This window comes from Balaenoptera ricei, chromosome 4 (assembly GCF_028023285.1).
Source record: "Balaenoptera ricei isolate mBalRic1 chromosome 4, mBalRic1.hap2, whole genome shotgun sequence".
Taxonomy (NCBI): Eukaryota; Metazoa; Chordata; class Mammalia; order Artiodactyla; family Balaenopteridae; genus Balaenoptera; species Balaenoptera ricei.
In genome coordinates this window covers 106,065,709-106,082,387 of record NC_082642.1, presented here as the reverse complement: position 1 = coordinate 106,082,387, position 16,679 = coordinate 106,065,709, and the positions used below count along the sequence as shown (strand labels likewise).

The window sequence follows — 16,679 nt, the reverse complement described above, 5'->3', positions numbered from 1 at the left end:
ATAGAGAATGGACTTGAGGACACAGAGGGTGGGAGGGGAAGCTGGGACGAAGTGATAGAGTAGCATTGACTTATATACACTACCAAATGTAAACTAGATAGCTAGTGAGAAGCAGCTGCATAGCACAGGGAGATCAGCTCAGTGCTTTGTGACCACCTAGAAGGGTGGGATAGGGAGGGTGTGAGGGAGGTGCAAGAGGGAGGGGATATGGAGATATATGTATACATATAGCTGATTCACTTTGTTATACAGCAGAAATAACACAACATTGTAAAACAATTATACTCCAATAAAGATGCAAAAAAAAGAAAAAACCAACCATTTATGGAGCACCTACTGCTTGCAGGGCACTGTGCTAGTTGCTGAGGTACTAAGATGAATTAGATACAGTCCATGGCCTCAAGGAACTCCGATTACCACAGAGGACAAAAATGTAAGTAAATTATTCCCATAGAATTGGTATTACAGTAGAGGAAGAATTATTGATTTATAGAGTAAGCTGAACTAGGAAATTGATTTTGACTACTTGTTGAACTGTTTTAAATAACATAGTCACACCAGATGCCTTAATAAACCAAAAGAAAGAGAGTTTACTGTAGTCAAAATAACTGTCTTCTATCACAAATTTTCACATTTGTCTATCTCATTTTCAGATTTAAGATTCAGAGTAAGACAGTCTAAGCGTCACCTGAATACTAGCTGTGTGTCCTTTGGAATGTTATTTATGTTCCCTAACTCTTGGTTTCCCCAACTGGAAGAAACATAAGTTAAGTATCCCTGCCCTACTTACCTCTGAGTATTGTTGTAGGAATGGAAGGAGATAATATGAATGCTTTATACATATTATATGTGATCAAACCACTTTCACTTTCCAGAAAGACTACATTTCTCAGGCCCTCTGTAGCTAAGGAGAGAATCTGACTAATTCTCACCAATAGAATATTAGTAAAGGTGATATCACTTCTAGCCCCAAGCATTTAAAGTGGGTGTACTTTCTTCACAAATCATCTTTTCCCCTGTGCAGCAACATGGGAGGCCATGCGTTCCAGATGGCCTAAGTACAAAATTGAAGAAGGCGGTCCAATCTGTACTGGACTTGGTATGAGTAAGAAATAAATGCCTACTTTATTGTCACTGAGATTTTACTGTGTGTGTATTACTGCAGCATGGCCTATCTCATATTAACACACAACAGATGTAAATTATTATTTTGAAGTGCACTAGCATACTTAGATGGTCTCATTACCTGGCAGCTCTGGGACTGTCTATTGCAAAGCCTCAGAATCAGCAGTCCTCAGAGCACTTGTTATTCTATAGTTAAAACATTCTCCTGAATACTGAATAAAACCAAATGACCTTCCATCTCTCACTTCTATTCTCATTTTTCCCCTCTCTTCAAATGCTAACTTCAGCATATGTTCTGAAACTCTTAATGAATGTGTCTGATTGCCTAAAAAGTCAATATTCCAAATAGGTGATAGATGTCAATTTGCCAATTCTATTCATGTCAGAAACCAATAGCTTTAAAAACTTCTTAGCTGGACAACAAAGATGTTGATTACAACAAGTAAAGGACTTGTCTGCATCTGCAAAGAGACTTGTTACCTAAGGGAAAACTGTCCAAATGGTATATTTCAGACTAGAAAGACTCAACACAAGAGCATTTACTGTGGTGTGCATCACATATGAAAACATTTGGAATACTTATCAAAGTCACTTTTTTATAGAAGTTCTTGTTGCAAACATCATCAGAAGTTGAAAAATACACAAATACTATATATCTACAATTATTACAAGATCATAGAATCGTAATGCTCTGGAAATACCTTACCTGTTCTACATTTTGACCTCTAGTAACATATTCATTACCAACTTGGATTCTAGGATGGATCAAGCCCTTCACCAGCTCAGAGGAGTTAACGCCCATGAGGAAAGCAGCTTTGTCAGCATCTGGTCAGAAGAAAGGAAGGAAAAGAAAGGAAGGAGGGAGGGAGAGAGAAAAAGAGAAGGAGGAAAGTGGGGAGGGGGAGAGAGGAAGGAAAACACTATTAAAATTCATTCTACTATAGCCCAATAGACTACCCAGAAGATGGAAGGATGGTTTGTTGAGAATGATATAACAAGGTAGATTGTAGTTTTGAAATAAATGCATGAATCCTAAATGTTTAAAAGCCTCTATTTCTTGGAAATGCAAATCAAAACCACAATGAACTACCACTTCACACCCACTAGAATAGCTATAATCAAAAAGACAGACAATAACGAGTTTTGGTGAAGAAGTGGAGAAATTGGAACCTTCATACGCTACTAGAATATAAAATGGTACAGCTGCTATAGAAAACCATTTGGCAGCTACTCAAAAGTTAAACATAGTTCCTATAGGACCCAGAAATTCCACTGTTAGGTATACACCCAAGAGAAATAAAAAGTTCGTTCACACAAAATAGTTGTACACAAATGTTCCCAGTAGCATTATTCATTATGGTCAAAACATGAAAAAAACACAAATGCCCATCAGCTGATGACTGGATAAACAAAATGTGGTATATTAATACAATGGAACTTTTTTAGTCATAAAATGGAATGAAGTATTGATGCATGCTACAACATGGATGAGGCTTGAAAACTTTATAGTAAGGGAAAGAAACCTGACACAAAGGCCATATATTGTATGATTTTATTTGTATGAACTGTCCAGAATAGGCAAGTCCATAGAGACAGAAAGTAGATTTGTAGTTGCCAGGGGCTAGGAGAGAAGGGAATGGGGAGTAGCTACTTTAAGGTACAGGATTTCTTTTTGGAGTAATGAAACGTTCTGGAATTAGATAGGCGTGACAGTTACACAACATTGTGAATATGCTTAAACTCACTGAACTGTGCATTTTAAAAGGATAAATTTTATAATATGGGAATTGTAACTCAATTTTTAAAAAGAATCTTTTTCTTGATACTGGCCCTCTTCTGAAAAGAACTATTTATCTGAAGGACATGAAAAATCTCATTTTCATTATTTTCCCCTTCTACATATACATTTGTAGATCCTTTCAATGAAACTGGAACTTGGACCATGTAATTGGATAATTCAAGACAGCTGCCAATCAACAGAAGCCAGAACACTTGCCCAGTATCTTTCAGAAACCTTTCCTTTTCCTGTGAAGTCTTTGCCCCATAGTGCCCTCTGCTGCCTAACAAGAATACTTACAACCCACACAATTGTACTTTTATAAAACAGCACTTCTATCTTCTAAGGAAAGAAGTGAAGAAGAAGTGCTATCAGAAGGAAAAGCAAATAGACATGTATCACACCAGGTGTTAAAAAATGACAATAACACAAAAGAATGCCACAGGCAAAAAGTTATAAACACATTTCAAATTGCAGATGTTTTCAGTTATCAGACAAAGGGAATATTTTACTCAACTGAACCTCTCTGCTGTCTTCCATTTTAAATGAATCCTGAGATATGCTAGTATGTCTGATGTAGTAACTCCATAAAATTAATGTCTTAGTATAGAAGAAAATGCAGTCTTTCCTTACTTCACTAAGAAGTACAAAATTTCCTGAGCAGTAACCACAAATAGAGAATAAAGTAAAAACAAAACACATTTAGAGAGCTGTATGTCATTTGTACTAACAGTATCCATTTCCTTTCTGTCAGCCTTTAAAATTTTCACAAAGGCTTGAAAAGCTTGAAATGTTTGATTTACTTGTTAACTAAAATCAATGTATATTATACATACATTTCTACAAGCTCTACACCTACTCCATATCAATGATAATCGTCTAGGTACTCAGTTGCTATGAAACCTTTCAAAATGCAAAGCCCTTTTGGGAAAATAAATGGAAAAATCAAAAGTAAAGCAGACATGTTCATCCTATGCTGAGTTATTCCTGCTAGGAGTGCCATGTTTGGAGACAAAAGCCTGATTATTTCAAGTTGAGAAGCCAATGGGTCAGAATCATAGACTTTTTGAAGCAGAAGAGACTTTAAAGAGCATCTAACCCAAAATGAAACTATTCCAAAGGAAGGGAGAAATGCAACGTACCTGATGAATCTGAGCAGAGATGAATAGTAACCAACAATGTGAACAACGAACAATTCCACAATATCTGTCCAGGAAAAAAAAAGACAGGAGTTCGACTTTCTATGCATTGGAAGCATTCAGATGGACAATATAGGTAACGATAGTCTCAATCTCATACAACCTTTTTCCAGTGTTAATGACAGTCCTTTGAGTCTATTTTTATCCATGAACAAAGGAAACCAAAATTCTCTGTACAGTATCCCAGCTTAAGCTCTAACAGAAATAGCCTTCAACATTACAGAATTATTTCTCACCTACTCCAGAGACACTCAAGGGTATGCAGACAGAGGAGTAGTGGATTTATCCCACAGGTGTACATTAGACATCTCACGTTCTCCTTTTTTTTTTTTTTTTAAAGAAAATAATAGTTGTCATCATATTCCAAAAAAAAAAAAAACTTCATTTGCATTAAAAGTTAAATCTATGAATAAATGTCCTTCTGACATTTAGGAGATGCCATCATGAAGACAGCATCATCTGTAAACGTATTTTCAACATGTAACCTGATGTGTTCTCCAAAGAGGCTTTATGAAATTCCCATCAATAAACATCATTTTCTAGGACCTTGTGAATAAAACCATGAATTTTAACTTAGGTTTTATGATATTACCTGGGAGAGGTTTAGCTAGAGGGGGTTTCTCAAACGGTGGTGTGGATTAGAATAGCCTGGAGAGCTCATAAAGGAACAAAGGACTAGCTCACTGAAGAAGGTTAGGGTCTGGGCCCATTTTTTAGCATGTTCGCCGGGTGATTCTGATACACATGAGGGTCTGAGAACAGTCCTTCTCAGAGGGTCCGCAACCTTGTCTGTACATTGGGGTCACCTGGCAAGTTATAAAAACAAATCCTTATGCTTGCATCCTCCCTCAGAGATTGGTTTCCTTTGGTCTGGGTGAGGCCTGAGCTTCAGGAATTAAAAAGCTCCCCAGGTGATTCTGATGTGCAACCAAGTTTGAGAACTACTCTCTAGAGAAGGGTAGACAGGTTTGGTAAGTGCATTTAGAAGATGGAGAGAACAAAGTCTGACTGCACCTGAAAACAGGTAAGGAGGTAGAGAAAAACAAGAGGCAATCCTTTCCAGTGTGACAATTCTATCCCAGTTCTATCTGATCTGTAAATAACCAGATATAAAGAAACAAAATCCAGTTTTGTCAAACCACAATCTGGCTAATGTGAAAAAGGGTTTTGAAAATGATCTTCAATTAGTCTTTTATGTAGGGTTATAATACAGTTTCTGAGCTGTTCAAACTTCCTTAATGTATTGAACTGAGTTTCTGAGCACTTGCTATGTGCAAGGCCTGGTGCTAGATGCTATAGTAAGAAGATAGATAAACAAGACAAAAATCCTTGCTGTCAAGGAGTTTATAATCCATGAGAGTAAATAAAACACAGGCAAAAATAGCAAGTCAATAAAACAACTGCCTATAAGAGACAAATCATGAGTACCATGAAAGTTTGAAAGAGAAAGAGATCCCTTCTGGACTGCATGACCAGGGAAGACTTCAAGAAAGAAACAGCATTTCATCTGAGCCTTGAAGGATGAGAAGGGTTTTGATGGGCAAGTGTGGGGGAACAAGCATTTCTGAGACAGGGAACAGCATGACTTAAAGGCCCAGAGGCAGGCAGTGCAGCGATGGTCAAAGACGGTGGATAGGACCAACAAGTTAGGAAGTGAGATAAACAGAAATGTGGGTGATTTGTGGTCGCAGGAGACATCTGATGCCACTGTAAGGTATTAATTAAATAATGGAGATATTTTAAAGGGCTGTTAGCAGAGAAATGGCATAATAAGAGTCAGGCTTCAGAACGATTAATATTGTGGAAGCATGTAAAACAGACGAGAGTGAGGAGATTACAGAGAAAGTGAACCCACTGTGGGACACTGGAGTGCAAAAGTGCTGAAAGTCTAAACTAGGAATGGGAAAGGGAAAAAGAGAGACTGAGAAACATGACCAAGAGGTTTCTAACCTGAGAAGCAGAGAGAAGAGCAGTACCGTGAATATGAATAGAAAAGTCAACAGGAAGACATCACTTGGGGGACGCGATGATACACTGAGTTTTAGCCATGCAGGGTTTAGGGTAGCAGGAGAATATGCAGTAGAAAGTTAGAAATATGGGGTTGGGACTCAAGAAGGAGGTAAAGGCAAGGATGTCCCCATAGGTTTGGGGCCCTTCCCCCTTTGCATCCTCTTCTCCATCTGTCCAGCTCCTTCAATTCCTTCTTAAATGACTGGGAGGAAAATTACCAATGCTTAATATATCAATATTAAGAGCCCTTAGAAATCAATAAGAAAAATCCCGTACCTCAGTTTTAAAAATGGGCTAACAATGGAAACAAAAATTCAAAAAAGAAACAATACAAATAGGTAATAACCTACAAAAATGTTAACTTTATTAATACTTAAATATAAAATAAAATCTGGTTAACTGGCAGGAGGAAAATTGTAACTGCTAATATTGGTGAGCATAGTGAGAAAGTCACTCAACTAGAAAAACACAAAGGATGTGTTCTATGTCCCTGAGTGGGTAGGATTCATTTAACAAATAATTATTTACTACTACGGTAAGGGCTACTATGATACAGTGCCAGGCACTGTATTAAAACCTAGAAATACAACAGTGCACAGCATATTAGGCCCCTGCTCCTATGGAGCTTACATCTGATGGAGACTAGGGAGTAAGACACCCAATAAAAAACAGCTGTATGAATGACACAAACAAAAATATTCAGAGTAAGGAGATAGAGAATGATGAGAAGGAGGTGGGGGCAGTCATGGAAGGGTTTTCTGATAACGTAACATCCAAGAAGGCACCTTGACAAAGTGAGGGAGTCAGCCATGAGGATACCTAGGAAGAGTTCCAGATAGAAGGAGGAGTTAGTGAAAATGTCCTGCAACAGGAGAGCTTGAATGATCCCAAAAGAGCCAAGAGACCCGTGGGCTGAGTGAGGGGAGTGAGAGAATGGGGAAAGGGTAGGTGGGGGCTCTGCACCTGATTCCACTGAGGTGCGTGGGTCCACGCTAGGCAGTTCTGTGGCACCGGCTGGATGTCTCAATTCTTACACCAACTACCTGGAGAGAGCATCAGATTCCACAGGTTAAGAGTTCAGTCCTACAAGACTGCTTCCCCCAATTCAGATGCCAATTGTGAGTCCAGGTTGTCACTTAGGCTACTGACCGACCAGCTACAGATTGGAGGTTCCAACAACACCCTCCTTGGGTTCAATTAATTTGCTAGAGGCTCACAGAACTCAGAAAGACACTTTACTTATTAAATCAATGATTTATTGTAAAAGAATATAATCTGGGAATAGCCAAATGGGAAAGATGCATAGGGCAAGGTATGAGGAAAGGGTACAGAGCTTCACATCTTCTCCAAGGATGCCAGTTTCCCCAAATCTCCACATGCTCAGCAACCAAGAAGATCTCTTAACACTGTCCTTTTAAGATTTTATTTTTTAGGCTTCATTACATAGGCATGGTTGATTGAATTATTGGCCACTGGTGATTGATCTCAATCTCTAGCCCTGCTCCTCTGCTCTGACAGGGGTGGGATTGAAAGTTCCAACTCTCTAATCACAGGGTTAGTTCTTGTGGTGACAAGACCCTATCCATAGGTACAGTCCAAAAGTCACCTTGTTAACATAAAAGACACCTTTATGGCTCTCATCACTCAAGAAATTCCAAATTAAGAGCTCTGTGCCAGATATTGGGACAAAGACCAAGTATAAATTTCATATTATCAAGCATAATATGGAGATTGGATTAGAGAGAGATTTAGAGAGGTAAAAGAAGGAGGCTATGATGAGGACTGAGGGTTTATTTTGAGTAAGATGGAAGCCACGCATGAACCTAGCGCTGAGGAGGGAACATGGGCTGGTTTACATTATGAAAGGATCACTGCTGGCTGCAATATGTAGAACTACAGTGATGGGATGAGGGTGGAGACAGGGAGATCAGTAAGGAGGTTATCACAACAGTCTGGTGAGAAATGGCGGCTCAGGCTAAGTGGTGGCAGTGAACATGGTGATTTTGGGTAGTTGTGAGTTTTACATATATTTAAAGGTAGAGACAACAAGAAAGAAAGGAGTTCAGGATGACTCTAAGATTTGAGTCAGGAGAATCCAGTTGACATTTATTAAGAAGACTGAGAAATGAAGGGGCAGGAAGAGATGAAGAGTTCAGTTCTATACATGTTGAGTTTGAGATGATCAACTAAGAAATGAGCAGAGAAAAGTTTCAAGAGTTGAGCTCAGCAGCCCTATAGCAGTTAGAAGTAAGGAAGATGAGGACGCTCCAGTAAAGAACCTGAGAAGGAACCACCATGGAGATTGTATGAGATGCTTTGCTTCATTTGCTTATCTGTATTTTCTAATTAATAACTATGCCTTGCTTTTGTAATAAAAATAATTTTAAAAACTTTGTTTCAAAGCGTTGGAAAAGCAAAAAAATGAACAAGGACAAAAACAGCAAAATAAGGCAGCAAGATGCCATGAAAGCATATATTAATATATTAATATAGAAGATGTTTACACAATATTCAGGGCACATTTCCTTACTGTATTTTCCTCGGAGCTCAAGTGTCCTCTTCTCTGAGTGGACTTTCTGACCACACTATCAACGATAACCCCCAACTCTTATTATTTTTATTCTTTTACTCTGCTTTAATTTTTTCATTCTGACTTCATGCATATTTGTCCATTTATGTATATATTTTCTATCTCCCACACTAGACAATCAAGACAGGGATCATATCTTGTTCATAGGTATATCTCTAGCACCAGGAATAGTCCCCCACACAGACTGCCCCCCAAAATTATTTGTTAAACAATAAAAAAAAAACAATGCAACCAAAAAATGGGCAAAGGAATTGAATAGATATTTCTGCAAAGAAGATATACAAATGTCCAATAAATACATGAAGATACTCAACATCACTAATCATCAAGGAAATGCAATTCAAAACCACAATGAGCATGTCTCCCCACAACTAGGGCACCTGCTGGCTGCTGGTGGGGGACCCTGATGCCCAAGGAGATGGGAGGAACCCCCAAGTGAACTGGTAGGATGTGGGGGTACTGAGGGGGGAGGAGAAGTGGAGGCCAGACAGGATCAGTGACCCTGAGGCTGGGGAGATCAGGAGAGGCAGGTGGGAGAGGCCCTCCAGGAGGAGCAGGAGAGGAGGCGATTGCCCCAGCCACTCAGGCCTGGGGAGCCTGCTGGGCTCCCAGGCTGGTCCCCTGCCTTCCAGGGCGCCCCCCCCTCCCCCTGGCCGCATTGGTCCCGGGGACATAGGAGGTTGGTCAGGAGATCAGGAGAGGCAGGCGGGAGGGGCCCTCCAGGAGGAGCAGTAGAGGAGCAGAGGGCATTTGTCTCGCCCACTTGAAACCAGGAAGCCTGCTGGGCTCCTAGGTGAGGTCCCCGTCCTCTGAGACAGGTGTGGGAGGCACGCCTGGGCCCCTTCTGTTCTGTTGAGCCTAAGCCCCAACACCCCCACAGCCCCCAGGGCATTTTCCAGCCCTGTGGGTCCTAAGCATACACCCCACCCACTGCCCAAACCTCGCCCTTGCTTAGGCCCCACCTTCTACAGCTAAGGCCTCCCCCCACCTTTTTTTTTTTTCTTTTTCTTTTTCTTTTTTTTTTTTTCTTTTCCCTTCTCCTCTTTTTTTACTATTATGGTACAGTTGTACCTTCTGGTTGTAGATTCATCTATATTTTTATTTTTATATTCTTTCTAATATATCTGTTAGTCTTCTAGTCTAAATTTGTTTTTTACTTTGTTATTGTACTCTCTCTCTTTTTTTTTTTTTTGCCACCCCATGTGGCTTGCGAGATCTTGGTTTGCAAGCAGGGGTTTGGGCTGAAGCTCCTATGGTGGGAGCTCTGAGTCTGAACCACTAAACTAACAGAGAACCTGAGACCCCAGGGAATATTCATCAGAATGAGGTCTCACAGAGGTCCTCATTTCAGCACCAGGACCCAGCTCTACCCAACAGCCTACAAACTCCAGTGTTGGAAGCCTAAGGCCAAACAACAAGTAAGACAGGAACACAATCCCACTCATAAAAAAAAAAAAAGTGAGATGGCAAAAAAATATGTCACAGATGAAGGAGCAAGGTAAAAACCTACAAGACCAAATAAATGAACAGGAAATACGCAATCTACCTGAAAAAGAATTCAGAGTAATGATAATAAAGATGATCCAGAATCTCAGAAATAGAATGGAGGCACAGAATGAGAAAATACAAGAAATCCTTAACAAAGATCTAGAAGAACTAAAGAACAAACAAACAGAGATGAACAACACAATAACTGAAATGAAAAATACATTAGAAGGAATCAATAACAGAATAATGGAGGCAGAAGAAAGAATAAGTGAGCTAGAGACAAAATGCTGGAAATAAACTGCCGAGGAGCAGAATAAAGAAAAAAGAATGAAAAGAATTGAAGACAATCTCAGAGACCTTTGGGACAACACTAAATGCACCAACATTCGAATTATAGGGGTCTCAGAAGAAGAAAAGAAAAAGAAAGGGTCTGAGAAAATATTTGAAGAGATTATGGTCCAAAACTTCCCTAACATGGGAACAGAAAGAGTCATCTAAGTCCAGGAAGCACAGAGAGTCCAATACAGGATAAACCCTAGGAGAAACACACCAAGACACATATTAATCAAACAAAAATTAAATTCAAAGAAAAATATTAAAAGCAGCAAGGGAAAAACAAAAAATAACATACAAAGGAATCCCCATAAGGTTATCAGCTGATTTTTCAGCAGAAACTCCGCAGGCCAGAAGGGAGTAGCAAGATATACTTAAAGTGTTAAAGAGAAAAACCTACAAACAAGATTATTCTACCCAGCAAGGATCTCATTCAGATTTGACGGAGAAATCAAAAGCTTTTCAGACAAGCAAAAGCTAAGAGAATTCAGCACCATCAAACCAGCTTTACAACAAATGCTAAAGAAACTTCTCTAGGTGGGAAACACAAGAGAAGAAAAAGACTCACAAAAACAAGCCCAAAACAATTAAGAAAATGGTAATAGGAATATACATATCGCTAATAACCTTGAATGTAAATGGATTAAATGCACCAACCAAAAGACACAGACTGGATGAATGGATACAAAAACAAGACCCATATGTATGCTGTCTACAAGAGACACACTTCAGGTGTAGGGACACATACAGACTGAAAGTGAAGGGATGGAAAAAGATATTCCATGCAAATGGAAATCAAAAGAAAGCTGGAGTAGCTATACTCATATCAGATAAAATAGACTTTAAAATAAAGAATGTTACAAGAGACAAGGAAGGACACTACATAATGATCAAGGGATCAATCCAAGAAGAAGATATAACAATTATAAATGTTTATGCACCCAACATAGGAGCACCTCAATACATAAGGCAAATGCTAACAACCATGAAAGGTGAAATCGACAGTAACACAATAATAGTGGGGGACTTTAACACCCCACTTTCACCAATGAACAGATCATCCAAAATGAAAATAAATAAGGAAACACAAGCTTTAAATGACACAATAGACCAGATAGATTTAACTGGTATTTATAGAACATTTCACCCAAAAGTGGCAGGATACACTTTCTTCTCAAGTGCACACAGAACATTCTCCAGGATAGATCACATCATGGGTCACAAATCAAGCCTCAGAAAATTTAATAAAATTGAAATCGTATGAAGCTTCTTTTCTGACAACAATGCTATGAGATTAGAAATCAATTACAGGAAAAAAACTGTAAAAAACACAAATACATGGAGGTTAAACAGTACACTACTAAATAACCAAGAGATCACTGAAGAAATCAAAGAAGAAATTAAAAAATACAAAGGAACAAATGACAATGAAAAGATGATCCAAAACCTATGGGACACAGCAAAAGCAGTTCTAAGAAGGAAGTTTATAGCAATTCAATCTCACCTCAAGAAACAAGAAAAATCTCAAATAAACAATCTAACCCTACACTTAAAACAACTAGAGAAAGAAGAACAAAGAAAACCCAAAGTCCGTAGAAGGAAAGAAATCACAAAGATCAGAGCAGAAATAAATGAAATAGAAACAATAAGAAAACAATAGCAAAGATCAATAAAACTAAAATCTGGTTCCTTGAGAAAACAAACAAAATTGATAAACCCTTAGCCAGACTCATCAAGAAAAAAAGGGAGAGGATGCAAATCAATAAAATTAGAAATGAAAAAGGAGAAATCACAACTGACACTGCAGAAGTACAAAGAATTATAAGAGACTACTACAAACAACTATATGCCAATAAAATGGACAACCATGAAGAAATGGACAAATTCTTTGAAAGGTACAATTTTCCAAGACTGAAACAGGAAGAATTAGAAAATATAAACAGACATATCACAAGTAATGAAATTGAAACCATAATTAAAAATCTTTCAACAAACAAAAGTCCAGGACCAGATAGATAGAATTCACTTCACAGGTGAATTCTATCAAACATTTAGAGAAGAGCTAACACCCATCCTTCTCAAACTCTTCCAAAAAGTTGCAGAAGGAGAAACACTTCCAAATTCATTCTATGAAGCCACCATCACCCTGATACCAAAGCCAGAAAAAGATATCACAAAATAAGAAAATTATAGACCAATATCACTGATGAACATAGATGCAAAACTCCTGAACAGAGTACTAGCAAACAGAATCCAACAACACATTAAAAGCATCATACACCATGATCAAGTGGGATTTATCCCAGGGATGCAAGGATTCTTCAATATATGCAAATCAATCAATGTGATACACCACATTAACAAATTAAGGAATAAAAACCATATGATCATCTCAGCAGATGGAGAAAAAGCTTCTGACAAAATTCAACACCCATTTCTGATAAAAACTCTCCAGAAAGTGGGCATAGAGGGAACCTACCTCAACATAATAAAGGCCACATACGTCAAACCCACAGCAAGCATCATACTCAATGGTGAAAAACTGAAAGCATTTCCACTAAGATCAGGAACAAGACAAGGATGTCCACTCTCGCCACTCTTATTCAACATAGTTTTAGAAGGCCTAGCCACGGCAATCAGAGAAGAAAAAGAAATAAAAAGAATACAAATTGGAAAAGAAGTAAAACCGTCACTGTTTGCAGACGACATAATACTATACATAGAAAATCCTGAAGATGCCACCAGAAAACTACTAGAACTAATCAGTGAATTTGGTAAGGTTGCAGGACACAAATTAATGCACAGAAATCTCTGGCATTCTTATACACCAACAATGAAAAATCAGGAAGAGAAATTAAGGAAATAATCCCATTTACCATCACAGTAAAAAGAATAAAATACCTAGGAATAAACCTACCTAAGAAAGCAAAAGACTTGTACTCAGAAAACTATAAAACACTGATAAAAGAAATCAAAGATGACATAAACAGATGGAGAAATATGCCATGTTCTTGGATTGGAAGAATCAACATTGTGAAAATGACTACACTACCCAAAGCAATGTACAGATTCAATGCAATCCCTATCAAACTACCAATGGCATTCTTCACAGAATTAGAACAAAAAATGTTACAATTCGTATGGAAACACAAAAGACCCCAAATAGCCAAAGCAATCTTGAGAAAGAAAAATGGAGTTGGAGGAATCAGTTTCCCTGACTTCAAACTATACCACAAAGCTACAGTAATCAAGAGAGTATGGCACTGGCACAAAAACAGAAATATAGATCAATGGTACAGGATAGAATGCCCAGCGATAAACCCACACACATATGATCACCTAATTTACAACAAAGGAGGCAAGAACATACAATGGAGAAAAGACAGCCTCGTCAATAAGTGGTGCTGGGAAAACTTGACAGCTACATGTAAAAGAATGAAATTAGAACACTACATAACACCATACACAAAAATAAACTCCAAATGGATTAAAGACTTAGATGTAAGACCAGACACTATAAAACTCTTAGAGGAAAATATAGGGAAAACACTCTTTGATATAAACTACAGCAAGATCGTTTTTGACCCACCTCCTAGAGTAATGGAAATAAAAGCAAAAATAAACAAATGGGAGTTAATTAAACTTAAAAGCTTTTGCACAGCAAAGGAAACCATAAACAAGACAAAAAGACAACCCTCAGAATGGGAGAAAATATTTGCAAATGAAACAACAGACAAAGGATTAATCTCAAAAATATACAAACAGCTCATGGAGCTCAATATCAAAAAAAACCAAACAATCCAATTAAAAAATGGGTGGAAGACCTAAATAGACATTTCACTAAGGAAGACATACAGATGGCCAAGAGGCACATGAAAAGATGCTCAACATCACTAATTATTAGAGAAATGCAAATCAAAACTACAATGAGGTATCACCTCATACTGGTCAGAATGGCCATTATCAAAAAATCTAGAAACAATAAATGCTGGAAACGGTATGATGAAAAGGGAACCCTCCTGCACTGTTGGTGGGAATGTAAATTGTTACAGCCACTATGGAGAACAGTGTGGAGGTTCCTTAAAAAACTAAAAATAACTACCATATGACCCAGCAATCCCACTACTGGACATATACCTGAGAAAACCATAATTCAAAAAGAGACATGTACCACAATGTTCATTGCAGCACTATTTACAATAGCCAGGACATGGAAGCAACCTAAATGTCCATCAACAGATGAATGGCTAAAGAAGATGTGGCACATATATACAATGGAATATTATGCAGCCATAAGTAGAAACGAAATTGAGTTATTTGTAGTGAAGTGGATGGACCTAGAGTCTGTCATACAGAGTGAAGTAAGTCAGAAAGAGAAAAACAAATACCATATGCTAACACATATATATGGAATCTTAAAAAAGAAAAAAGTACTGATGAACCTAGTTGCAGGGCAGGAATAAAGATGTAGACATAGAGAATGGACTTGAGGACACAGGTAGGAGGGGGAATTTGGGGTGAAGTGAGAGTAGCATCGACATATATACACTACCGAATGTAAAATAGTTAGTTAGTGGGAAGCAGCAGCATAGCACAGGGAGATCAGCTTGGTGCTTTGCGATGACCTAAAGGGGTGGGATAGGGAGGATGAGAGGGAGGCTCAAGAGGGAGGGGATATGGGGACATATGTATGCATATGTCTCATTCACCTTGGTGTACAACAGAAACTAACACAGTATTGTGAAGCAATTATACTCCTATAAAGATCTATTTAAAAAAAAAAACACAATGAGACACCACCACCTTATACCCATTAAGATGGCTCTTATCAAAAAAAAACCAAAAACAAAAACAACCACAGAAAACAACAAGTGTTGGTGAGGATGTAGAAAAATTGGAACCCTTGTGCATTGCTGGTGACAATGGAAAATGGTGCAGCCACCATGGAAAACAATATAGTGGTTCCTTAAAAAATTAAACACAGAATTTCCATTTAATCCAGCAATTCCACTTCTAGGTATATACACAAAAGAAGTGAAAGCACAGACTCAAACAGATATTTGAACACTAATGTTCACAGCAGCATTATTCACACTAGTGAAAAGTGGAAGTAACTCAAGTGTTTATAAAGAGATGAATGGATAAACAAAAAGTAGAATATACATACGATAGAATGTTATGCAGCCTTAGAAAGGAATGAAATTCTGACGCTTAGTAACAACATGTCTTGAAGACATGATGCTGAGTGAAATAGACCAGACACAAAAGGACAATATATATTGTATGAATGCACTTATATGAGGTACCCAGAGTAGTCAAATTCATAGAGACAGAAAGTAGACTAAAATTTTCCAGGGGTTAGGTGTAGGGGGTAATAGGAAATTATTGTTTTATGGGTATAAAGTTTCAGTTTGGGATGATGAGAAAGTTCTGGAGATGAATAGTGGTGATGGTTGCACAACAATGTGAAAGTACTTAATGCCACTAATATGTACAGTTAAAATGGGTAAAATTTTATGTTGTGTATATTTTACCACAATTAAACATATAAAATTTAAAAATTATTTGTTGAAAGATTTGAATGAATGTTTTTCCCTTTTTGCTGCGATTGCCGGGAATTTTAATATTAAATGAAATAATTACGACTATGATTCCTTCTTTTCATAATTGTGATTTTCTATTTTGATGATCATTCTAGACAGATAACTCATTATAGATCTTTTTGGTAAGCAGGCATGACTATAGAGTTTTAGAATATGAATAAAAAACAAAGGGAAAAGAAGCCATTTTGTTTTCAACCCAGTGGAAACTCCTGCTTTGGAATTCTACAGATCTTTGTTCACACCTTCATTATGTCACTTCGTACATCTCATGGTAATTTGTTCCTTTTTCTGTTTTTCTCAATAGTCTATATGCTGAAGGCAGGCTACGTCTTAGTCAATCCTATGTCACCCAAGTTTAGCAAATTTACTGGCATCATCAATAATTAATTAAGGAATGTGTCTTATCCTGAGATACAAGGATTCTAATTCAGAATGGTGGCTGAGAGAATAATTTGGGGGAACAGCAACTGAGGGAGATTGCTGATTAATTTCAACATTTTCCAAAAACTAAGAGGTGAGGTTAACTGCAAGGAAAAGGGGAGCAGGGCTGGGGT

The 16,679-nt window shown here is 37.9% G+C and overlaps 1 protein-coding gene across 1 annotated transcript in view; it reads right to left on the bottom strand.

Moving 5' to 3' along the window:
- The window catches only part of MYH15 (myosin heavy chain 15), a 189,304-nt gene that overhangs the window by 145,073 nt on the left and 27,552 nt on the right, over window positions 1–16,679 (bottom strand). Inside the window, 1 exon segment of the mRNA XM_059919993.1 lies at window positions 1,832–1,950. Within this exon segment, the coding sequence (XP_059775976.1) occupies window positions 1,832–1,950 (119 nt within the window).